This window comes from Leptonychotes weddellii, chromosome 15 (genome assembly GCF_054177405.1).
Source record: "Leptonychotes weddellii isolate Sample4059 chromosome 15, ASM5417740v2, whole genome shotgun sequence".
Classification (NCBI taxonomy): Eukaryota; Metazoa; Chordata; class Mammalia; order Carnivora; family Phocidae; genus Leptonychotes; species Leptonychotes weddellii.
Window position 1 is genome coordinate 322,882 of NC_138383.1, and position 26,080 is coordinate 348,961.

Here is a 26,080-nt window from a genome sequence, read left to right on the forward strand (position 1 = left end):
TGGATGCTGGTGGTGGTCCATCTGTGTCCACTCTCGGTATCGCTGGACTCTGGGTTCACACTTGATAAAGTTTTGCAACTGTCATCATTTTGATCATGATGCTTCCAGCTAGTGATGAAATCACTTTTCGGATCTTTGCCATAACATATCCTATACTATCATGGGAACCTGACTTGCAGAGGTTCTCACGCCTTCAGAACCAGGGAGCATGGTGAGACGTGCCGGCACATGCCCGCTGACTTATCTAGCTGGCCTGGGCTGGCTGGAATCGCTTCCCGACGGGCGGCAAGGAAATTGTGCTTTTGTAGCCCAGAGCATACCTACCCCCCAAGGTATGGGCTGAACTCATCAAGAGTTATTTCACATTTTTCCCTTTAATAAGAGGGGAAGTTTAGAAGGACGCAAAGCTATGCTTACATGTTGAACATGCTGGGTTCTGACACTGCCTTGCAGCCCCTGCAGCCACGCAGTGGGTGGGAGAGGAGGTCAGGGGCAGGGTGAACCAATGAACCGCCCCCCCTCCCCCGCCCAGGGCTCTGCGACACACGCCCCTCCAGTCACGGTCATAGGGCAGCCAAAAGTCTCGTTTCTCACCCAAAATACAGGCCTCACCACTACTGCTCTGCAGAAACTCCTCACAACAGAAGGGCCACAGACACAGGCAGAAACCACTTCTTGTAAATATCCATCTCTGGAAACAATGGATGATAATACAGCAGTTTGTCAGTTGGGGCAGGGGGAGTGCTTTTTTGTGTCTTTAAGGAATATGAATAAATGAGTAGAGAAACCAGTTTGCTGAGAATAAAATCAGAGAGCTTTCTCAGAAATGTAAGGTATCCAAGTGAAATCCCAAACTCCACCTGCTTCCACCCCTCCTGCCCCCATCAATGATCTCATCGCAGTGTGTGGGATGGCAAGGAAAGGCATTTCAGAGAAACTAACTTTTATTTTGTGAAAACAAGTCTCTTCAATTTCCCATATGTATTTCTCTATTTTTAAAAGGCTGTTTTCCAGATGAACGTTCTAACCGCCCAAGGTCTAGAAGGTGATGCTTTATCCATGAAATCCCACGAGGCTCAGGACCGACCTCATTTGCCCAGTCCTTAAAGCAAAACTACATCTGAAAACAGTTTTGTTAAATCATTTCCTTTTAACTTTATTTTTAAGCTGTTTGAAAACATTTAGAAGCTGAAGCTCTTGAGTGAAAGAGCGGGCCCTGACGCTTCCCCTTGCCCTCCAGCCTCCCCACCCACACGCTTGCTCCTAGACACAGTCACTCCATGGGCTGGTCCGGGGCACCCAGCCACGCCGCTGGGCCATGCAAGATCCTCCCAGGCCTCATGTCTTTGTTCTCAGTTTCGGGTTATGAGGCAGAGAGAGTGCCCCAGGGGTGTGCGGAGCAGCCTCTGAAGGAAACCAGGCTGAGACCTCTGCTTAAGCCTGGGAGTGGGCAGGGATCAGGGAGAGGAGGGCCCTGGGGGAAGGTACAGAAGGCCAGAGACACCTGCAGCCCAGGACATTGCCAAGGACGGCCCCCGGCCCACTTCCTAAAGGGTAAGGCTAGGATAGTGTCCTACCACAATCCAACCATCTCTCAAACAGGCACCACCATTTGGAGGTAAGGTCAGGAAAGGCAGGCAGATGCCCTGGGCCAGACATGCTCTCAGCGGTCCACACGCATCTGTGTTTGCTGGCCGGGCAGGCATGGGGTGAGCGCAAGAGCTTATTCCACAGTGCTCATGAGGTGGGCAGTGGAAACACGGCAGCGAAGGAGAATGTTCGGTCCCTCACAGGGCTCAGAAACTCACCTTGATAGCATCTCAAAACCATCTGAGTCAACATAAACACAGCACTTATATATTTGTATTTGAGACAGCATAAATGCTACTTACAGATAAAGCTGACTTTTCATTTGATTTTGGAAGCAGTAAGGTGGGACTGCATATTTAAATATTCTTTTCTAAGTACCAACAGGTAGAACACAACCTGATTAAACAGGACAGGACAGTCAAGGAGCACTGACTCCGTGTCACACTCAGACTTTCCCGGCTCTAATTAAGCAATGTGAGTGTCACACACAGACCAGGCTCCCGTAGTCATGGTCAGCGCAGTCAGACCAGCACCACAGACTCCATGGACATGGATGGGGGGGAGGGGGTCCCAACAACAGTCACTTGGCCTCAGTCTACAACCTTCCCGGCATCAGAGGCCTCAGGTCACAGGGCAAAGATTCCCAAAGCTCAAAGAACTGCAGGTGTTCTCGGAGCTGACGTTAGCACACCCTACTCTTCTTGGCCCCAGGACAACGCTTTCAGGTCAGACTTAAGGAAACAGGAACATCGTGGGGGCTGGCGGCCAGGTTACAAGTAGGGAGCAGCTGGTGTTCATCTCATCCTCACACTGACGAGGATAGTGACCCCTCCGTACCTGCAGGTGATCTGTTATGAAGCCGGGCTAACTCCTTCTCCACCCAACAGGCTAGTGTCCTGACCCTAAGGCTCTGCTCCTCTGTTGCAGCACAAGCCCCAATGAGCAAGACTTCCCCTGTCAGACCCACAACACGTGGAGCTGTCTGCAAATAGAAGTACCTGGAAAGGAAGCAAAGGAGAAGCAGCAACCGCCAGATCATAATTAGACAGGAGCCAGCAGGGATTGGACCAGCGAGAACACCAGCGCCTACACCACAAGAAAGAACATGAGTCTTCTCAAAGAGCGAAAACCAAAAAAGCCGCATTACATCCCAAGGCCTCCAGGAAAGCCCTTTAAGTATAAGTGTTTCCAGTGTCCTTTCACTTGCAATGAAAAGTCACACCTTTTCAACCACATGAAGTACGGTCTCTGCAAAAACTCCATCACTTTAGTGTCAGAGCAGGACCGCGTCCCTAAGTGCCCCAAATCCAACTCTCTGGACCCTAAGCAAACCAATCAGCCAGATGCCGCAGCAAAGCCAACCTCCGCCAAGCCTGTCGCAAACGGGCTCCCAAACTTTGATGCCAAGCTCCAGCAAAGCCTTGCCAAGGACGACGCAAAGGAAAACCTGGAACTGCAGGCACGTGGGCCCCACAGGTGCTCAGGACAGAAGCCTGCTCTCCACGAGGAAGCAGCACCCCTGAGTCCAGCTTCAGAAGCCAGCAGGGGCACCCAGCCCATTCTGGAGGGCATTGTGCGGCCCTCGGCATTTGTCCCGGTGGGAGAGCACAGACTGAAAGGGCCAGAACACGCTGAGGCTCCCAAAGGGCTGGCACTGCCCAACCCCACAGCCAAAGCCCCCTCCTTCCACACCAAGTCTGCATTCCATGCTCCCAGCTACCCATGGAAAGCTGGCTCGCCTTTCCTCCCGCCTGAGTTCCCACACAAAATCCCTTCTACAAAGGGGTTTAGTGCTATTTCCCCTTATGTGCACCCTGCGATCCCAGAGTACTCGCCGCACTTTTACACAGAGCATGGACTGGCCGCTCTCTACTCACCCTACCTGCTTTCTGGGAACTCACCCGAGTGTGATGCCCCCCTGCTGTCCGTCTACGGGGCCCAAGACCACAGGCACTTGCTGCCCCCCCCGGGGCCAGTCCCGAAGCACCTGAACCCCCCCTCAGCATATGACCATTACAGGTTCTTTCCGCAGTACCATTCCAACCTGCCAATCCCTTACGGGTTTTACAGACCAGAGTGTGCGTTCTCCTCCTACGGTCTCAGACTCCCACCCGTCTCGGGTATTTCCAGAGATCAAAGCTCCCACCTACTGGAAGAAGCTGCCCTGCTCTACCCGGCCTTGAGTCCGTCCAAGTCAAGTCCTTCCAGCACCCACAAAAAACACACCGAGTTTGAGAAGGAGAGCCCAACTCCCGATGCTAAAGATTCCTCCAAAGATGAGCAGAGGGACACAGAGGGAACCAAAATGAGCCCTCGAGCAGGCAGCGCAGCCACAGGCTCCCCAGGAAGGCCGAGTCCCACCAACTTCACACAGACAAGTCAGCCATGTGCCGGGCTGTGCGGCCTCTCAGACAAGCCAGCCTCCATCTCCCTGGGAAGGCTCCATCAGCCCGAACACAGCCCGACAGCCTTCAAGCCTGTCAAGAAAAGCACCGAGTGCCCACATTCCCAAGCTCTGGAAAACAGAGACGAGTCTCCAAAAAGGTAAGAAATTTCATTTTCAAAATCTCCAAAGCATGTGTCTGGTTGTGCTCAATTAGCCAAGCTCATACATGCTCAAAATGCCTTAGACAGTAGCTTTTCTAAGCAAGGTTCCTACTAAGGCCTCTCTTTCCCTCTTTCAGTCTTGACGCCATGAACGGAGATGCTCCAGCTGAGACAGGAAGTGCCTCTCATGGCACAGAGGCCACCCCTTCCAGCCCAGAGGATGGCTCCAGGACAGCTCCGCTGAACCTCTCCAAGAAACCTGAGGTTAAACCAGCCACGCACAGCCCTGTGTACAAGGACTTTGCAGAGCTGCAGGACATGCCTCTTAATCTCTCGGTGAAAGACCCCTGCAATGCCCTGACTCCGAGACCCTCCTTCCACAACCCACTGCAAGAGGCAGGACCTGCCACCACAGCTGCTCAGAACACTGAGATGGAAAGTTCCGAAGATGGGCCAGACCACACTCAGACAAACCAAAATGGCCTTGACACTGGTGAGGTGCCATCAACAACCCATACCGTGAAGGCCCGGGACATGAGAGCGGTGGACAGCAGCGATGAGCAAAAGCAGACGGCGGCTGTGGCCCTCTGCCAACTGGCAGCCTACAGCCCGGGGAACGTCCGGGTGGGCGATGGGGAACCCATGGCCCCGGAGTCCACCTGCCAACATGATGCACCCACTCTCAGTGCCACGGAAAGCCAGGAGGCTCAATGTGACCTCAGACCCAGAGGGCAAAAGAGGACAAGTCCAAGGGATGCAGGGAAGTCCCAGCAAGGAACTAAGAAGACAAAGCAGAGTGACACAGCCAGAGTGTTCACTCTTCGGAAAAGAACACGGGTGTCCTAGTGCCCGGCTCTCGCAGGCTGCAGACACACCTTCCAAAGTAGGTTCAGCAAATCTTCACTGGCACCTTCGCTTTTTCAATGTAGTTTCTTTTTCTTCTCAAAAAAAAAAAAAGAAAGAAAGAAAAAGAAGCTGCAATTTCAGTTCAGTTTCTGTAAATATCAAACATGAATATTCAAAGGTGCTTCTACTTTTGGTTGTAAAAATATTTAAATGACTCATACTCTTAAAACTGAGGGGTTAAACACTGCCTTTTGTTTTTGTAAAATGTCACACTGAATACATAGACTAAAAGACACCTTTTAGGTGTATGCCATCTTATAGGAAAGCTTTTAAAAATACTTTTCTTATAAATACCTTAGCACTAAAACAAACTGCTTTAACTGTTTTGCTATCAAATCTACTGTGTGTTTTCAAGTAAATAACAATTACTGAAAAAAAATGCCAGGAGAAAACATTTCCAGCACTGTCATTAAAGTGCCCTATGTAAAAACGATGTGATTTGTTACAAGTGAGTAACACACAACATCAAGAGGCTATTTATGATTTATCTCCAGTAGGGAAAACACATTGCTGGTGCAGCGGTAGCTAGTGTCTTCCACTTCCTCATGAGGCTACGGTGAACTTCCTGACTCATTCAGCCGCACTTTCCACTTTCTAAAATGATGTACATATCGCTAATTTTCCAATAAACTCGTAAGTGACTTTAAGAATACATGAACTGTGTGTGATGCTTTAGTCTGCCACAGCAAACAAAGGCGATGAGAAAGGGAGCAAGGTGAGGCAGCAGTGAAACAGAAAGAGAGCACCTGCCGTGCGTGTGTGAGCGAGCCACCGAGTCCGGCACACGCACCCACCTGGGGCTCCCCAGGTCTCAGTTCCTACAACTGCCTCCCGATGGCCCACCCCCAGGCCTTCACAGGACCCCTTCCTCCCACTTCTCCAGAGGGCCCCCGTCCTCCGACACGTCACCTGAGGTGACAAAGGGCCAGTGGGCACAGCCATGCAGTGCTGAGCCGTGCCTTCAGACAACCACATGCCGTTAACCCAAAACATCTAGGGTTACAACACAAACCCGAGGAACACGCGCACTTCCTTCACTAGCATGCCAGGGCTCTTTCATTTTTGTACACCAAAATGTTTTGACAAAGAACAAAAATAGGATACCCCTGCTTTCCGGCAAGTCAACCATCCTGCAGGAAGCAAAACCATACATCAGAGGGCACCCCACAGACAAGCTCTCGCCTCGTGCTTTACACACAACACAGACCTTCCGTGTCAAGGGTGCAAAGATTCGGAGACCACTGTTTTATAGCTCACCCAAAAGTGTCATGCATCATCCTAAGTGATAAGAAGAGGAACCAGGGACAGTTAACGACGGTCCAGCCCTCCTGCAACCGTGCATCATGAGAGGAGACGCACACCTCAGAGTTCTCGGGGAAGGCACAGGGCATTACTACTTGCAGATTTCCACTGTGGAGCCGTGTGTGCCTGCAGCACCACGACTGACCCCTCCTCACTGAATACCCCCAGAGCTCACACATCACAGACACAGCCACGGAGACGCCGGCAGGCCCTTCAGATCTGTCTCTAAAAGCACAACAGAGGGTGCCTGGGTGGCTCAGTTGGTTAAGCATCAGACTCTTGATTTTGGCTCAGGTCATGATCTCAGGGTCATGAGACTGAGCCCCGTGTCACGCTCCACACGCAGCGGGGAGTCTGCTTGAGATTCTCTCTCTCCCTCTCCCTCTGCCCCTCCCCCACCCCACGCTCTCTCTCCTGTCTCTCTAAATAATAATTATAATTTATAAAGTACATGGAGTCCTAGATCTTTGTAACAAAAAAAGTCTTGCTGATTTTTTAACTATACCACCTTTCTGTATTTACTTGTGACCCAACTTATGAGCTCTTAGTTTTTAACCTTTACATATAAAAAGCAATAAACCCTCAAAAAGTTAAATATAGAGTTATTTCCCTATGACCCAGCAATTCCACTCCTAAGTATACACGCCAAAGAAGTAAAAACAAAAACTCAAACAGATATGTGTACACCAATATTCAGAGCAACATTATTCACAAGTCAAAAGATGAAAGGAACACAAGCATCCACTGAAAGATGAACAGACAAATAAAATGTGGACTATCCACACGATGGAATATTACTCAGCCATACAAAGGAATAACGTTCTGACATGTGCTACGGCATGAATTAACCCTGAAGACCTCTTGCTCAGTGAAATAAGCCAGACACAAAAGGACAAACCTTGTACAGATCCACCTGTGCGAGGCACCTACAACAGGCAAATTCACAGAGGCCGACAGAGGCGTGTTATCAGGTACTGCAGGGGAGGGGAGAGGGGAGCTTAATGGGGACACGGTTTCTGTTCAGGATGATGAAAAGTTCTCAGAAACAGTGATAATGGTTGTACAAACTGTAAATGTGGTTGATACCACTGAATTGTACGCTTAAAAATTGTCAGCAAGGCAAATGTTTATGTTACTTACGTTCTATAATGTTCTTTAAAAATAATACACCAAAACCATTAAATCACATATCTTATATAGGTAAACTGCATGTTAGGTGAACTGTATCTCAATAAAGCTAAAGGGGTCCTTGAATTCGTACTGAAGAGGAAAACAAAATGCTGACAACAACCCTTCTGAAGAGCCTTCCCAGCAGCCCCTGGCAGTCTGCCCCCACCACCAGCTCTAACCTTCACCACAATGCCACACTCCATGGGGAAAGAGGGCATGTGTGGGTGTGAAATGAAGCACACACATATTCATCAAGGAGAACAGCACTTTAATTCAGAAGGGCAGAACAACTACTTCACATACTAAGTCAAAGAGGTCTCATGGTATTCACTTCACTTTCTTTTTTTTTTTAATTTTTTATTTATTTTTAAGCAATCCCTATACCCAATGTGAGGCTCAAACTCACAACCCGAGATCAAGAGCTGCACGTTCTTCCGACTGAGCCATCCGGGCATCCCTGATTCACTTTTCTTACAGACTGGAGTGTCCAACAGTTGAAAATGCACAAAGGTTAAAAATCGGTGAGGCATGTGGTCCTCAGAACAGGAAGGTGCCAGGACTGTGTCAGGAACACTGGAGAAAACCACCCCTCCCAGGGCCCAGCTGCTCCCTTGGGAACTGAGGTACACAGGCCTGTGGGGAGTGACAAGGTCAGGAGAGGTCGGCCCTCTGCAACCACTGAGCTGCAGTCACAGCCAGGCCCCATCCACCAAAGCAGGTAGACTCCGGGCCCCACGGGGGACACAGGACCGCCTCTGTGGCTGACTTTGGCTTGAGGACCCCAGCCCCACCCCCACCCCACAGCACCCGGGCCAGAAAGTGACTCTGCCACCCTTCCTGTTTTCTCTCATGGGCACTTCTCTAATAAAATCTCTGCACATTTAATCCTGTCTCAGCATCTGTTTCTGCTCAGAGGACCCAGACTAATGCTGGAACACTAGTCAAATGCTCGTTTTTGGATAATGTCACAGAATATGGCAAAGTAGGGAACTCCACAGATCGGTCCCTCCACCAAAATAACTATTAAGCCAGCAAAACTGACAGACTCAACTTGTTCAGAACTCTGAAATCTCATCAAAAACTTACAGAAACCAGGAGAGTGCTTAGTGAAGAAAGAACCTACAAAATTTCAGCACTTAATGAAATCTGTTAGGTCACTGGCTGTCTGCAAATGTAATGGAACCAAGACTTGAGTGACCAGACATAACAAGGAATACAGTCGTTGCAAACAGACTGGAAGAAGTCACTAAATGGACAACGATCACCTTCAATAAGCAACAAGAGCAAACCCCTGGGGGCGGGTGAAAACCTGATTTCCAGAGTTACCACATTATAGTATTCAAAATGTCAGTTTCCAACAAAAAACTACAAAGCATACAAAGAAACAGGAGAGTACACATATATTTCAAAGGAAAAAAAGAAAAGCAGAGAAATTGTCCCAGAGGAAGCCCAGACATTGTACTAAAATCAAAGACTTTAAATCAACTTTCTAAGATATGCTCAAAGAACTAAAGGAAACCAAGAAAACAATATCCGAACAAACACGGAATGTCAATAAAAAAAAAGAAACTACAAAAAGAGACCATACAGAACTTCTGAAACTGAAAAACACAGTAACAGACAGGAAAACTTGAAGCGAGCTGTACAACAGCAGATTTGAGCAAGTGGAAGAAAGAATCAGTGAACTTGAAGACAGGGCAATTGGCATTATCCAGTCTGAGGAGCAAGAAAAGAAGATAAAGAAACAAACATTAGCCCCGGTCATCCCCAGAGCCTGCGCCAAGACAAAATCACTGTTCCCCAGGTCTGGCACCATCCTTCCCAGGCAGGAGACAACACAGCTCCCTGAGACCCTGCCGGACACAGCAAGGGCCTGCAAGAGGGTTCAGCGCACATGGAAGATACCACCAGTCTGGAGGCAGGCAGCCAGCCAGTCAAGGCCACACGTTACATCTTCTAGATTTTAAGCAACAGCTTGACACTTCTCACTCATGACACCAACACCCACATTTTCTCACACCAGCAGCTAGTGACCGATGGGAACCTCAACATCATAAGTTATGACGGGTATATGCATACCAGCCAGTCTCAGGCACAAAAAGCAGAGAAAAGGCTCTATGTCCTTCAAGTTAAACTAGAGTTGGAACCACCCAGGCAGGGATTTCACCTTGTCTGTGACACACTCAAAGAAGACTGCTGAGCTCGGTTTAATCAAAATGCAGGACTTCGGTGCAAATGACACCAACCAGAAAGTGAAACAACAACCATGGAATGGGGGAAAATACTGCAGATCCTGTACCTGGTGAGAGACTTAAATCCAGAATCATAAAGAACTCAAAGCAACAACAAAAAGACAGGCCAATTTTTTAAATGAGCAAAGGATTTGAACAGATGTTTCTCCAGCAAAGATCTCCAAATGGCCAACAAGAACATGAAAAGATGCTCAACATCATTAGTCAGTCATGGAAATGCAAATTAGAGACACAATGAGATACCACTTCACACCCACTAAGAGAAAAACAAGCGTTGGGGAGGATGTGGAGAGACTGCAACCCTCATACACGCTGCTGGTGGAAATGTAAATGTTACTACCATTTTGGAAAACAACCTGGCAGCTCCTCAAAAACTTAAAGATAGAGTTACACCACATGACCCAGCAATAGAGACCCAAGAGAACTAGAATCACATGTCCACACAAAAGCTTGCACACAAATGTTTGTAGCAGGTGCACCTGGATGCCTCAGTCGTTGAGTATCTGCCTTCGGCTCAGGTCATGATCCCAGGGTCTTGGGATCGAGCCCCGCATCAGGCTCCCTGCTCCGCGGGGAAGCCTGCTTCTCCCTCTCCCGCTCCCCCTGCTTGTGTTCCTTCTCTCACTGTGTCTCCCTCTGTCAAATAAATAAATAAAATCTTTAAAAAAATAAATAAAAATAAAGACATTAAAAAAAAAACCCAAATGTTTGTAGCAGTTTATTCATAATAGCCAAAAGGTGAAAAATCCCAATGTCCATCAACTGACGAACAGATAAATGGTGTGGTGTATCCATACAATGGAGTATTATTCAGCCATAAAAAGGAACAAAGTACTACTGTTGCATGCTATAATATGGATGAACCTTGAAAACATCACGCTAAGTAAAGGAGTCAGGCCCAAGACCACTACCATAGATGCCATTTATAAGAAATGACCAGCAAAGGCAAATTTAGAGGGACAGAAAGCTGATCATTAGTTGTCTGGGGCTGGGTGTGTTCAGGAGAATGGGGAGTCACTGCCCCTGAGCACAGGGTTTCTTTGTGGGACAATAAAAATGTTCTGGGGGCGCCTGGGTGGCTCAGTTCGTTGGGCGACTGCCTTCAGCTCAGGTCATGATCCTGGAGTCCCGGGATCGAGTCCCACATCGGGCTCCCTGCTCAGTGGAGAGTCTGCTTCTCCCTCTCCCACTCTCCCTGCTTGTGTTCCCTCTCCCACTGTCTCTCTGTCAGATAAATAAATAAAATCTTGGGGCGCCTGGGTGGCTCAGTCGGTTAAGCGACTGCCTTCGGCTCAGGTCATGATCCTGGAGTCCCGGGATCGAGTCCCACATCGGGCTCCCTGCTCAGCGGGGAGTCTGCTTCTCCCTCTGACCCTCCCCCCTCTCATTCTCTCTCTCTCAAATAAATAAATAAAATCTTTAAAAAAAAAAAAAGTTCTGAAATTAGATTATGATAATGGTTGCATAGCTCTGTAAATATACCATAAACCACTGAACTGTACACTCTAAATGGGTGAACTTCATGGTATATAAATTTTATCTCAGTAAAGCTGCCACAAAAATAAACCGAAAGATTAAACAGAATCTTGAAGGTCTAGGAGCCCTCCTCACGCTTCACAATGCCAAGTACAAGCCGTTACTTCTGACACCCCACAGCTCAGGTGCTACAGAGGAAGATGCGGGGCCCTACCCATCTCTGCACAGATGTCTTTACTCTGGATAGAAGTCAACTCCCACGGTGCAGAGCATGTGTGGTGACACAGCCCAGGAAGGGGCCTTCTCCATCCTTCACAGGTGTCCTTCCCTTCTGTCCAGAGGCACCACCAGCCACACCAGAGCTGATCCCCACCAGTCAGACAGGGCTTCACATGGCCACACCCCATGCTCCACCTTCACATGTCTAGGTCCAACAGCTGGGACATGCAGGCTTGGAGCCCAGTGGTCCCTCTACATCTGCTGCACTGTGCCCCTGTCCCCCTGCTCAGGCCGCTACCAAGCTTCCTCCAGCCCTCCGCCCCCACCCCTTGCTGGTGTGAGCCTTGTTCCCAGGGGACCGTGATGTCACTCCACGTGATAAATACAGCAGCAGTGCACAACTTCTTAACAGGCAACAGCACCCCCACAGGGGTGAAAACCAGTCCTGAGGGACAAGAAAATCTCAGACATTACAATGGTTCGTGGCTCTCCAAATCCAAACACAAAGTATACCTGTGGTATTAAAATTTCACAGCAGGGAGAAGAGGCAGTCAGAAAATCAGAAACGTGAATACAAGAAGGAAGGCTGAAAGACACAGGTCTAGTTTGCTGTCTCCTGCACACGAACGCGCTAGGCAGTGAGGGCAGAGGCCTGGTGCACGCTCACGGCAGGCCACGCTGGAGACACAGGGTGAAATGAAGCACCCAACACGCTACGAACAGTCCTGACGATGCAGAGCAAACGTGTGCAGTACTTACCATCCTTGAGTCGGGAAGGGAGCAACAGGCCTCTTCTGCCCAGTTCCGCCAGCGCCAGACAGCCACCATGCCAGGCATTGTCCGTCTCCTGAAAACTGAGACACACACAAAGCCTGAGACTGCAGTGCTCGTTCCAGCTTCTCCCGCCGTGTACACAGACTGCAGGTCCACATCCTGTGCCCAGGAGCCTCCCTAAAACCCACTCGTGAGTTTTCCAACTGTCGGCTGGCTAAATAAATAAAACACCGCAATTTAATTGAAGGTAAGCACTGTGTTCAGTATTTCTCTTCAGACCTCCAATGACAAGCACAGGTCCTAGGTGGGCTCCACACGCTGCCAACAGAGAAAGCGGTCCGCAGATGTGTGTCAGCAAGACACCAGGCTCTACACAGGCTTCCTGCCACAGCAGGCCTGTGCTAACTACACACCCAGCGACTCACCCACTCAAGGCACGAAAACCTGGGGCTCATAGCACAGTGATTCTATCAAATTAAGGCTAGACTCTATTAGCAGAAAGGGGCAGGGAGACCTCCTTTCCTCCCTTCCTGGCTTAAAGTAGAGATTAAAAAGTTAGAATGAAAGACCATTTAGAGAACTGTTTTGCACTGTTTGAAACACTGGCTTTTAATAAACAATTATGCTGATTAATCAAGTCATAGTAAAATCTTATATCTAATAAAATTTTTCCTGAAGTGGTTTGGAAGCTCTCTTGTTTACAAGTGCACCCCTGGCATCATGATTAGTGAGAAGTGTTTCTTAGATTGATAAAGCCTGTCCTGAGAGTTTCTACATTTGGATGCCAATATAAACATGGAAATGCATTTCACCAAAAAGCAAGAGACGTTATAGGGCTCTTTCCTATTCTAAATTTATCAATCTGATAGCAAAGAAATGTTTAAGAAAACCAACTGAATTGCATTCCTCGCTAGCAAAAAGCACAAGAACATTCAGAAAGGAGAGAGTGAGGCTTGTCTGCTCACTCAACAGATACTCAGCAAGTCCCACCCGTGTGCCAGGGCCTGCAGACACAGACTCCGAGACCGACACGGACTCCGAGACAGACACAGGTGCTGCCCCGTGGACCTCCCCCATCAACCAGTGCCAATTTCTAATTCTAATTATAAATTCTTAAGTTCCAGGTATTTTTTAAAATGTCTGTCCCAAAGGCTATTTGACCACATCAAAATTTAATATTGCACTCTGTGTACTTCAGAACTTTAACTGGAAAGAGATGCTTTATGCTTTTCATGAAACTAGATAACGTTTTAAAGAAACTTATAAAAGATCAGCATTATGATGACTCAATTATCAATAAAACCATCACCAGTTACACCAATGTCCATTTCCAAACTAAATGGGTGCACTGCTGCTTGTCAACAGCTATGGAAAGGTGGCAGGACCTTCTGTCAGGCCTGTGGCCTGAGGGGGAACAAGGAAGACCATCACCCTGCTGGCCGCTACTCCGCCCACTCCAGGGGGTACTCAGGAACAGTGCCTCCCCCACACAGCACCTGGCTTGCAGCCAGACTTCTGCCCTACTCACTCTCTCCAAGGCCCAACATGCACAAGCAGACGTGGACAGGGGGCTGCTCCCTGGGGCCAAGGGGGTACCCCCAAAGGTTTCTCAACATCACAGAGACTCTGAGAAGTCACAGCACCCACAGCACACCCAGGACCTGGGACCTGGGGCTGCAGTCCATCTGCTAACTGGAGACCCCCTGTGCGGCTGAGCTCAGATGGCAAACACAAGGACCCTGGCCAGGCCAACGGGGCCTTGCTCTCCTCCTCCCACAGGCCCTCTGCTTCTGCCATGGACCAGACTGCTGGGTCTAGCATACACTATCTCTGGGGTAATGCTGAGGTAATGCTGCCGGGGCCAGCGAGGGGCTACAGCACTATTTTCTAAAGGGGGGGGGAGGGTGGGCACAGGTACTGACGGACAGCCGCACATCCAGGGGGTGGGACATAGGGAAGGGAGCAGCAGCTGAGGGATGATGCCCATGGTGCTCACCCTGGTCCTGTGGGGCTCACTGTAAAACCCCCTGGGGACATGTGTGGCTTCACTCCACATAACCTGGCCTGGAAACAGAGCAGGGAGTGAAGGGGCAGTCCTGGGAGTGGGGTGTGCTCACAGTTAATGGAAGTAATGTTCCTGCTGACCCTGTCAGCAAAGACTGTTCCAGAAGAACACAAAAGAAGGGACAAGATCGTAGCAGCAGCTGTACCAGGTCACCAGCCAGTCCTGCTGCCCCCACCCCACCGCACACGCCCTCCACCCAGCAGGCTCCTGCTTCTCAGGGTCTTCAAACATTCTGGGCTGGGGGTGACTCCTTTCTGTGCCAGGTTCTGCAATCAGGTACTTCATACCCATCCAGGAAGAGGCTGCCTCTGCACTCAGGTCCTCTCCCTCAACGTCCTGCTTGTCACTTTGGGCTATCAGCCCTGGGAAGCAAGAGCAGTAAAACAGTTTCCACCCTCCACAACCTAAATACAAAAATTAAGAGGAGTTCATTAAAATGACAAGACAAATGCAGAGAAGTGCCTGCAGGTTAAACTAACAAGGATGAGTGAAGTAGACCACAGGTGCAGGCCAGGACAAAGGGCCGTATGTCTGGCCAGTAGAAAACATGTTCTAGGAGTTTGATGGAGACACACAGGTCAAGAACCCTAGGTCGCCAGGCAGATGTGCAGTGGCCAGAGGAGTGAGGGAGGTGCAGGAGCACCGTAACGGCCACCACCAGGAAAGCTGGTACCAGGGACGCCGCCAACAAGGGGCTAGAGAGGGCAGGTGTGAAGAGAAGGAAGGAGGCTGGGCAAGGAAGAGCCCGAGGGCAGGCTAGGTAAAGAGACAGCGTTAAATCACCAGAGGGCCCATGCAGAAATGCCCTCAGGAAGGAAATAGAAAAAAAGACTTGAGGCTGACCTGCCGTGCCATGGGCAAAGGGACCAGGGAGGAAAGGCTGGGGGTGCAGGACGTTGGCCCTTTCCACCCTCCTAAGACCTGACCCAAAGTGCTGCCCTCTCCCAAGAGCAGGATGCTCCACCATAGCCACGCAAGAGCTGCCACTGGTCGCCGCCCAGGGACTCACGCCTCTGTGCTCAGGACCAGCGGGATCCAGCATCATCAGCACACCCATCACCACGCCACCAGAAAAGAAGTCCAAGAGGATACCCTAACACAAGCCAGCAGAATCACCACGTGGACAGGGAGCACTTTCTTTCCCCAACGCGGGCGTTCCAGAGTCACAGCGGGAGCTTGGCAGACGACCGTGAAATGTTTCCACTGAAGAAACACAAGCCACACAAGCAGCATCACTCTGACATTCTGCTCCCTGAACTCCTCCAACTGTTGCTGAGCAGGCTGGAGACAAAGTGCCAGAGAAAGCCTGCTCCAGAGGAAGCACACGTGCTGTGGGTGCTCCCAGAGAAGCCTCGGCAACTGACGTACATGACTGAGCACCCAGAAGTGCAGGCAGCTCCTCTCCCTACATGCACGCACTGGCAGCCCAGGAAGAAAAGCAACTGGGGGCCAACCAACAACACCCCTTCTTAGAAGCACCTGCTTCCAAAACCCAGGGAGAGCTTTCCACAGGCAAAGTTAAGAGGCCTCTGGGACTAACCACACCAAACATGCTTTGCACCCGAGAGTGCACCCAAGAGCACACCCGAGAGCACACCTATGCTGCCCGGGTCTCTGCCCTGCCCCTGGCCTGCAGGACCCAGGCTCCGACCCCAAGGACCCACGGCTTGCACATCCCTGCCCATGCCCGCACCATGGGCCAACCAAGGGCCACCCAGACGTCTCTGAAAGGCTAAGCCAGATGCAACACAACCATTACCACGTGTGACTCTCGTCTGTTTTTTTAAGGGGGGGAGTGGGGGGAGGAGCAGGGGAAGAGAGAGAGTCCCAAGCAGGCTCCAAGCCCAGCACAGAGCTTGACTCGGGGCTCAACCTCACAACCCCAACGGAGATCATGACCTGAGCCAAAACCAAGAACCAGATACTTAACCAACTGAGCCACCCAGGCGCCCCACCACACACAGCTATTTGAATTTAAATCTGATAAAATTAAATAAAATGTAGAATTAAAAAAGAAAGAAAGTAGAATTCAGCCTCTCTGTAAGGCCAACAGCACGTGTGGCTGGCGGCCACCACGAGGCAGATCCAGAACACGCCTCACCACAGACGTTCTCAGATGTCACCCCGGTGACCCCAGGTTTCTTCGAGACTGATGTATGTCCATGTTCAAAACCACTTTTTTCTTCTTTTTTTTTTCTTTTAATTTTTATTTATTTATTTGAGAGAGAAAGAATGAGAGACAGAGAGCATGAGAGGGAGGAGGGTCAGAGGGAGAAGCAGACTCCCCGCTGAGCAGGGAGCCCGATGCGGGACTCGATCCCGGGACTCCAGGATCATGACCTGAGCTGAAGGCAGTCGCTTAACTGACTGAGCCACCCAGGCGCCCCTCCACTTTTTTCTTCTTAAAGAGGTTTTTAAATGTAATGGGATTTAAGCTGATAAAAGAAATATAACAGAAATAACTACAGTTCTCAAATTTAACTTCAAAAGGAAAACAAAAAGGCTTTGGGGGCTCTGAAAATAGCTCAGCTGAAAGAAAATGTAAAAGGATAGAGGGAAAGAACAGCCACTGCTTTTAACCAGAAACATGTCTCCTTTTGATCTTCTCACATACCTGAAACAATCCAACATAGACCCAACCACGTCATCCGCCAGCTCTTTGGGAAGCCTTGCAGCCATCCTACCAATTCTGAAAAAGAGAGGCAGCACTCCGTCAGCATCGCCAGCCCGCTGTGAGGGGAACAATCAACGAGGAACTGTCCCCAGCAATTTCCCTCCCTCCAGAGAATGGGAAAGAGAGGCAGACCCAGAGTGAGCCTCACACACACTCTGCTCTACACAACGCCTGTTAGGGAGCCTCATCCTAGCGACAGACACAGACCGACACAGGCATCTCCTGAGGGGAGGGAGACCAGGGGGGAGGGTGCCCACAGGGCAGCAGCCTGCCGCTGATGGTCAATGGCACCCAGCACCAGGCCACCACCCTTGGCCTGACCCCTCGGGACCACCCCCCACCTGGCGGGCTGCCCCGCATCCACACTAGACACCTCCTGACTGTATCAGCATCCCTCCCGGCACATCCCATTCCAACCACACGGGACTCTGGTTCAGAGGTTGCCTGCTGCCAAACACCTTCTCCATGAGGGCACCTCTCTGCAGGCCGTTCCCTCAGGCACAACAGAGGACGAACAGCACTTCCCTTCTCAGGGGCTCTGGGATTAGATAAGGCTGTGTTAGCACCTGCTCCCTACGTGGGAGCTGTGCCTGCCTGTGCAGGGCAGCGGGTAGGGGCTGCACTGATGAGGACATGGAAGAGCAAGAAAAGGAACATTTGGAAGGAAAAAAAAAAAAAGGGCAAATTGGGCTTGCTCATAATTCTGCCCACTCTAGCCAGAAAGGCTAGAAAATGAAGGAGCCTCATTCCCCAGTTATGATCTTTAAAATCAGAACATAAAGCAATAAATGTATATTAGAAAAACCATTCTGCCTTCTAAAAGCCTCTAAGCTGTTCGCAGCTCTCAATTGCATGTGAAGTGCTGAATGACAGAAAGTGCTCAGCAGACCATGCGGTGTTTCACTGACAAGCCACCAGCCCCGGGCCCAGCTCGCCCAGTGGGACGGAGGGCACCTACCCTTTGGCCGCAGACCACCGCACAATCGTGTCCTGGTCCTTCAGCCCGACCAGCAGCCGCTCTGCAACAACACAAGAAGGCCAGGGCCATGAGCTCTGTGCACGCACCCTGGTTCTAGGTTAAGTTCTTCACTTCCCAGACTGAAGGTGTCCCTCATGAGCACCGTGAAGGAAATCACACGAAGACTATTAATTCTAAGGAAAAAACATTTCCTTTTCTTTGTTTTTAAATAATCATTTAAAGCCAACTCTTGCCATTGTTGCTAAAAAGCAGACCTACCCAGAGATCAATGTCTGCAAGAGGGTGCAGAAAAGGGGCTCTTACTGGGGTCTCAGGCATAGGCCAGACTCTAGGAAGAGCCACACGGGGGCCCAAAGGAAGTGGGAAGATGTCAGAGGCCTCTCGATAAGGGCCTGACAAGTCCCAGTCAATGGAAACCTTGACCAAGGGCACCCAGGCAGCCTGGGAAGGCCCAACATGGAGGAAGGGCAGGAGCCTGTGAAGGAGTCAAGTTCACTGTGACTGGGGCAGTGCAGGACCCCAGGAGTGGGGGGAGTAGGTGAAGAAGCACAATGTGAAGGGGGGAGAATGGACATGAGAAACAGTGAGAAGGCACCAGAGGAGGAGCAATGCTGTGCCTCGTGGACAAGGAGACTGGAGCTAAATGACAGTGGGAGACCCTACAGTGGGGGCAGGGGGAACCGGACGAGGAGGGGTGGCTGAAGGCTGGCAGGGTGTGTGAGGCCGCTGCAGTGGGGCTCTGCCCCGCTCTCTGAGCAGGAGACACTCCCTCGGGTAAGCGTAGGGCAGGGCCCAGAGCTCTTCAGGTTTGCAGTGGGAGGGACACTGCAGGTGTGTGCAGCACGGGGCCAGCAAAGCCACCACTCCATCTCTCCAGGAGAAGGCCTGAGGCCATGGGCCAGATGCACCCAGGTAAGGCATGGTGGAGGGCTGAGGGCAGTACACTGAGGTGGAAATATGAGGGCTCATACATGGGAAGCAAACAGTAAACAGAATGACAGGGTCCAGGGCCCAAATGGTCGTGGGCATCAGGACCGAAGGCCAGCAGCCACAAGCTCCGTGAAAGGTGAGGGTGGGCAAGGTCACGGAAGGCCACATGATGCCAGCACGAAGAGGGGAGGAAGGCATGCACCTCAGAGGAGCCTCACCAGCGCCCCCAGAACCAGAGGGCAGCAGGCCCACCGCAGGCTCACCAGGAGGCTGCAGGGACCCTACCCACCTATCACGCTCTCCACCTCCTCGGGGATGTCATAGTCTCCGTCGCTGTCGGGAGTCTCCACGTGCACCATCAACTCTTTCTGACTCTGGGCGCAGCGCTGCAGGTTGGCAGCCAACGAGCGGCAGCCACGCTGATACCTGCACACAGAGACAGTACCTCAGACCTGCTGCCACGCCCACTGGAGCCTCTAAGAGAAATTATCTTGACGACTGATATCAATACTTTGGTGTCCCTTAGGATCTGAAAGGGTTCCTGTGAAAATTCCATGTGTTTTACAGAGACGGGATGGAAAGAACATGGAGTGTAGCTGGCGTCCACAGGGCTGCCAAGAAAAGATAATGCCAATCTGAGCCACAGAACAGAGGTTCTGCGCTACTCAGAAACCCTCGAGTGCTGTGTAGTGTCAGGCAGAAAGAAGGTGGGGGACGGGGCAAGACTGCAGGAGTGTGCCTGACAGAAGCAGCAGGGAGGGCACTCATGGGTCCCGTGGGTGTCAGCCTACTTACAAGGCGCTCTGCCTCCCATCTCTACTGCCTCCAGGCCCTTCGCCACCCTGGACTCTTCAACGCTTCAACTCTTCGCCAGAGCCTCCCTCTCAAGCCCCAGCAGCCACAGCCCTCCCCCGACCGAGCTGAGGCCACAGGCATCATCCGTGGGCCGTGAGGACACTGGCATGGGCTGGCTCCGGCATCTGACCCTGCACAGCTCCTGAGCCTCCGGCCGCCACAGTTTCCTCATCTGTCAGAGGAGGCCCTACCCAGAGGCTTGTGACGGACAGATGCAAGGATGTACACAAAGGCCTTTCCTCCTGGAAGGTGGGCCCCAGTGCGCCGCACTGAGGCAAGCACGCATGGGCCAGACTGGCGGGTGGCCCTGGACCAGGACACCGCCTAGAGCACAGAAGGTGCCCGAGTCAAGGTACAGAGTGCATCTGGGGCTGCAGCCTGAGGCTGACTCCCAAACACAGACAACTGGAGCTTCACAGACAGAGCACAGAACCTGAACACCAGCCCGGGCACTGCTAACTGTGGTGCTCAACAGCTCATTAACTCCCTGGACCAGTTTCCAACTCTGTAAAACAAGGGCGGTGGCAGGCAGCCCCAGGCGGCCCACCTTCTGATGTTCAAGCAATCCTCTCCCCTTGGTGCAGCCCAGACCCAGTGACTCCTTCTGAGTAGGAGGCCACAGCAGCCAGGGGATGTCCCTCCCAAGAAGGCTCAGGAAGACTGTGGCTTCCGTCCTGCCACCTTCTCACTCGGACAGAAACCACCCGACACTGTGCACTGCACTATGGAAAGCCCCGCAGCAAGAACTTTGGGAGGCCCCCAGAAGACAGCCCACAAGGAATGGAGTCCTACCGACCTGACCTGAGCGTGCTTGGGTGCCCCAGCCACGAGTGGGGCCTTGAGATGGCAGCAGCGCTAGCCAACACCTTCGTGAAGCCTTAGACCCTGACCACAGGACCCAGCGAAGTTACACCCAGATTCCCAATCGACAGAAATGAGGACATTAAAAATGCATCATTTTAAGCTGCTAAATTTTGGGGTACTCTGTTCCATAACTGTGATGTTGTCATTTACAATACGAAATATGTATTGGGTCCTTGTCCATTTCAGGATTAAGGTGTCTTCAGTTATGCTAAAGAAGTGACTTTTGGAAAGCCCCTAGGTCACCTAAGGATGGGGACTGGTCACCATGGAAACCAACCATGTGACTGGAGGGTTGGAATTTTCAATCTCACCCCTAACCTCCGAGGAGGGAACAGGGGCTAGAGGTTTAATGAATCACCAATGGCCAATGATTTAATCAATCATGCCTCTGTAACGAAGCCTCCATAAACATCCAGGAGAGGGTTTGGAGAGCTCCTGGGGGGTTAGCACGTGGAGACCTGATCCAGAGAGAGCGGTGCATGTGGACAGGACACAGCCCTTCCCCCCCCACACCCCGCCCTGGGCTTCTCTTCCATCTGGCTGTTCCTGAGCTGTATCCTTTTATAATAAGCTGGTGATCTAGTACACAAAATGTTTCTCATAGTTCTGTGAGTCGCTCTAGCATGTTAATTGAGCCTGAAGAGGGAGATGTGGGGATCCCAATTTATAACAGGTCAGTCAAGGCACAGGTGACAACCTGGACCTGCTCCTGGCATCTGAGTGATGGGGCGGGGGAGATAGTCCTGTGGGACTGAGCCCTTAATCGGAGGGAGCATGAGGACTCAGACCTGCTACTGGCATCTGAGTGATGGGGCGGGGGAGATAGTCCTGTGGGACTGAGCCCTTAATCGGAGGGAGCATGAGGACTCAGACACTATCTGCGGGCAGACTGTGTCAGAATTGTGAGACAGCCACCTGGTGTCCAGGAACTGGCTGGTGTGGGGGAAAAAACCACACTTCAGAGCTGGTGTCAGAACGGGAGGAGCAGCAGGTAACTAATATGGGGAGAGCATCACCAGTCACCACAGGATTGTCCTCAAGATCGTAAACTGCCTGGCACAGAGCCTCACAATGGCTATCGTCCTTGCTCCTGTTCTCCTCAAATCAGTACACACGTTGATTACTTCACAGAAAAAGTACTCACCCTAACACTCAGTAATCAGAAACTACAAAGGTGACAGATTCTAGGCTGCCGTCGGATTTACCCTTCTGCCATCAATTACAAAAGCTGGACGAAAGTCATAAACCAGCCATTTGCACACATGAGATAACAAGACCGGGATACCATTCCTCACAGCAGGAGGTCCCCAGAAGCACCCCACCTTCACACCTCTCCTCCCCAAAGGTACCTTCTAAACCGCAGCATAGGAAAAGAGAGCCCAAGCAGACAGCAGCAGTCTTGCCTGGTAGATGAAAGAAAAATCCCAACTACAGAGATGGCGAGTATTTGGGGACAGACGTTGAGAAAAAGTAGCTGCTAAGAAGGAAAACCGTAATTGTGCATAGACGTCTCGTTGGATCCTTGGACGACCCCCAAGATGTGCGAGTACAGGGTAAGACCCAGAAGCACCATGTGAGAGCAGCTGGGAGGCTGAGAGCTGAGCTGAGTCCAGAGGTCATGTAATGCTGGGGAGTCACCAGGATGCGGGCCCAGCAAGGGAGACCAAACAGCCATGCACTAGAAGTGAGGAGTGTGCTGTAGGAGCAAGGGCTATGCTCCAGGGAAAAGGAACGGAACCAAGACCATCCTAACAAGGCCTCAGGAAGAGGGAGCAGCCCCACCGAGTTACCAGCCTGCCAGACGGGCTTACTCCTCGTCAAGGGAAGATAGCCAACAGAAGAATGACACTGAAAATAAAACAATATAACAGGAGATAAAATGAAAAAAAAAAAAAAAACCCAAAATGAAGACAGAAGAGACAGAAAAAATAGCAAGAGGGTAGACTCTCATTAAATGTACGTGGAAATGCAAACTGAACAAAGCAATTATGGTGCTCAGTTACTCCCCTTCACACATAAAGGTTTACAGTCCCTGTGATGACTGATTTTATGTGTCAACTCAACTGAGCTACAGAGTACCCAGATATTCAGTCAAACTTTATTCTGTGTGTGCCTCTGCGTGATTTTGGATGAGATGAACATTTAAACTGGTAGACTGAATAAACCAGACTGCCCTCCCCAGTGTGGGTGGGCCTCATCCAATCAGTTGAAGACCAGAACAGAGCAAAGAAGTCAACTCTCCCCTGGGGTTAAAAAGGAATTCTTCCTGCCTTTAGACTCAAATGCCACCATCAGCTCCCCTGGGTCTCCAGCTTTCTTACTCACCCTGCAGATGTCGATACTTGCCAGCCTCCACAATCACATGAGCCAAGTCTTTAGAAGTGTCTGTGCACACACACATCCTCTCACCCTATCAGTTCTGTGTCCCTGGAGAACCCTAATACAGTACTGAAAATTAATTTTTTTTTAAGATTTTATTTATTTATTTGTCAGAGAGAGAGGGAGAAAGAGAGAGAGACAGAGCGCACACAAGCAGGGGGAGCGGTGGGCAGAGGGAGAAGCAGATTCCCTGCTGAGCAAGGAGCCCGATGCGGCACTCAATCCCAGGACCCTGGGATCATGACCTGAGCCGAAGGCAGACGCTTAACCATCTGAGCCACCCAGGCGCTCCTGAACATTAATTTTCCATGGCATTTTGGAAACTAACCACTAACATTTAGTCTCATAAACAACTTCTTACACAATGCGCTGTATGACCCAAAAGCTAATATGAGCAAAACATCACTACAACATAACATACTTCTCTGGAATTTGCTGGAATTTGAGACAAAGGATGAGCTGAACTTTACCAAACAACTCCTCCCAAACCACCAATATCAATACTGGAAATAAAACTAAAGACTCTTAGCTCTTTCCCTGCCACCACTGAGTCACACGGAGGCAGAGGCTTGGACACATTCAAGATTTGGCTCCACCCATAACCCACTGCCGTGGCCAAGGAAGGCCCTGCTGCTGGAGGTGTCATGGACATTAATACTGCTTTACAAAAGGGGCTGAAGACCACCCTCATCCACGATGGCCTAGCACGTGGGATTCACGAAGCTGCCAAAGCCTTAGACAAGTGCCAAACCCATCTCTGTGCGTTTGCAACAACTGTGATGAGCCTGTGCGTGTCAAGCTGGTGGAGGTGGTTTGTGCTCAGCACCAAGTCAACCTAATTGAGGTTGATGACAAGAAACGAGGGGAAGGGATGGGCCTCTATAAAACCAACAGAGAAGAAAACCCCATAAAGTAGTTGGTTGCAGTTGCGTGGTGCTGAAAGACTATGGCAAAGAGTCAGGCCAGGGATGCCATCGAGGAATACTTCAAACACGAGAAGTGAACAAATACAAAACATGGTTCTTGTTCCTCACAAAAATACAAAAACTAAAAACAAAACAAAACAAAAAACCCGAAGACTGTTAAGAACACAGTACTCCAAGCACAGCAGAAAAGTCTGTTTCTGTGGGAGCCACTAATTCAAAAGCAATCTGTTAATTAACGTCAGACCGTTAGTTAAGACAGTTTCCATCCACAGGCAAAAACAGCTTGGCTTTCTGAATCAACCTGAAGGAGAGCTTGCTTTCTCTAAAAGAAGCTTGTATTCAGCTTTATCGTTAATGGAGCTTTCCCTACAGTGAGCCTAAATTGGTAAAGGCATATTGCACCTGAATAATGTCACATAAAATGCAAAACCAAACTTCCCTTGTCACCACTCCAGCTTCAATTATCCTAATTGTAAGATGCAGGGACAGAAAAAAAAAGGAAGACTTTTCCTCTCAAAATCAGAAACACTGTTGAGACTAAGGAAATGAAGTGGAAGCAGAAGATAACAGTGTTCTCTGCCATGGCCACCTCAACCCAGGTGATCACCACACCAGCCTCCCCAACAGACGCGCAGGCCGTGCACATCACGGCCTGGTCTACTGACCTCCACTTCGCTACCCTGGGCTTCAGGAACGTCAGTCCCAGCCGCTGCACGAGCTTCACCCCAAGTTTGCGGAGCAGGGTCTGGTTGCTGTCGGGGAGCCTGCAGCCCTCTAGGCACTCGAGAACGGTGGAAGCTGCAAACAACAGCATATTCGGCTCAGATTGGTGGGAAGGATCTTCTGTGATCTGCCAAACTGCACTCTCTGTTTGGCACCCACAACATTAAAAGTACAGATGACTCTACAGGTCCCCCAGATGCAGTGTGATGGTCCAAATGCACAATGGACCCCAAAAAGAACCCCTCATCCCACGTCATTTACCAAGTGTAGGAGAGTTGAACCTGCTCAACTTTCTCAATGTGAAGCCACAAATGTGCAGGTTGGCAAAAAAAAAAAAAAGGAGCCCCCAAGAAAGAGAGAAGGCACAATAAGCAAGGAAGAGCTTATGGAAACATGGTGGATAAAGAAGACGCCACGGATTACAAGAAACTGCAAACAGGATGGGCCCGGCCCAATGCGGAGGGCTCTCCGCAAACAGGGAAATGGGTGGCCAGGCCCCTTTGCTGCCAAGGCTGTTGGTGGGGGGACAAGGTAGCATCACGGGGAAGCGAGGGCCAGGAGAGCACACAGGATGGCACTTCATATGAAAGACAAGGAGGGCAAGATTTCAAGACAAGTTGTCACAGCATCTGAATAATTTCCCCAAAGACCCAAACAACACGCAGTGACTGATCTGGTATGAGTGACAGTAACATAACACAGACCCAGCATCTGTGTGTGCAAGTCCACTGAGGAGGAGGATATGTGAAGATGCTGAGCAACGATGCTCGTGTTTTCAGGTGTGACAGTAAGATCAACGTGTGTTTCCAAAACCATCCTACCTATCTTTTGGGGATACACACTAAAAAGGTAAGACGACAGCGTGTCTGGGCATGCTGAGTAGGACAAGACGCCCATGAATTAAAAGTGTGAAGCCTGTGACAGAAATGTGGGAGTTTGCTACACCGCTCTCTCTTCCTTTATACATGTTCGAAATTTCCCATAATGAAAATTTCTTTAAAAAAATAGGCTCTACTATTCAAAATTTATTCACACATCTTCTAAAATATGTAACTCCAAGAAATTTCTCTTGGTCCGGGTAGTAAACTTCTCTGCAGCAAGAATGAGGTTCTGTCTAAAATTAAGAGAATGAGGGGGCGCCTGGGTGGCTCAGTCGTTAAGCGTCTGCCTTCGGCCCAGGTCATGATCCCAGAGTCCTGGGATCAAGCCCCGAGTCGGGCTCCCTGCTCCGCGGGAAGCCTGCTTCTCCCTCTCCCACTCCCCCTGCTTGTGTTCCCTCTCTCGCTGTGTCTCTCTCTGTCAAATAAATAAATAAAATCTTTAAAAAATAAATAAAAATTAAAAAAATAAAATTAAGAGAATGAGGCAAAAGGTCAAAAGGCATGACCGTGGCCCCAGGAACAATGCAGTTGTGACTGGGAGCCCAAGAGGTGAGCCAGAGACCTCAGG

At 50.3% G+C, this 26,080-nt stretch overlaps 2 protein-coding genes and 1 pseudogene across 4 annotated transcripts in view; 2 read left to right on the top strand and 1 right to left on the bottom strand.

Annotated features, from left to right (window-relative positions):
* TBCD (tubulin folding cofactor D) overlaps nucleotides 1-26,080 on the bottom strand; it is a 164,939-nt gene that overhangs the window by 108,044 nt on the left and 30,815 nt on the right. For all 3 annotated transcript variants that reach the window (XM_081804167.1, XM_081804168.1, XM_081804166.1), the window contains 5 exons: nucleotides 24,574-24,706; nucleotides 19,174-19,310; nucleotides 17,934-17,994; nucleotides 16,916-16,990; nucleotides 12,222-12,316 (listed from right to left, as the gene is read on the bottom strand). In XM_081804167.1, the coding sequence (XP_081660293.1) occupies nucleotides 12,222-12,316; nucleotides 16,916-16,990; nucleotides 17,934-17,994; nucleotides 19,174-19,310; nucleotides 24,574-24,706 (501 nt within the window). The remainder of the gene's footprint in view (nucleotides 1-12,221; nucleotides 12,317-16,915; nucleotides 16,991-17,933; nucleotides 17,995-19,173; nucleotides 19,311-24,573; nucleotides 24,707-26,080) is intronic.
* ZNF750 (zinc finger protein 750) lies at nucleotides 2,168-5,679 on the top strand. Its single transcript, XM_006740509.3, has 2 exons — nucleotides 2,168-4,134; nucleotides 4,275-5,679. The coding sequence occupies exons 1-2, from the start codon at nucleotides 2,696-2,698 to the stop codon at nucleotides 4,981-4,983; spliced, it is 2,148 nt and encodes a 715-aa protein (XP_006740572.1). The 5' UTR covers nucleotides 2,168-2,695; the 3' UTR covers nucleotides 4,984-5,679.
* On the top strand, nucleotides 23,588-23,985 carry LOC115943343 (small ribosomal subunit protein eS12 pseudogene; annotated as a pseudogene).

Bases quoted from the DNA above. Each gene is read 5' to 3' on its own strand.
- ZNF750 (XM_006740509.3), top strand. From the start codon at position 2,696: ATGAGTCTTCTCAAAGAGCGAAAACCAAAAAAGCCGCATTACATCCCA. The intron at 4,135-4,274 runs GTAAGAAATTTC...TCCCTCTTTCAG, and splicing joins AGAGACGAGTCTCCAAAAAG to TCTTGACGCCATGAACGGAG.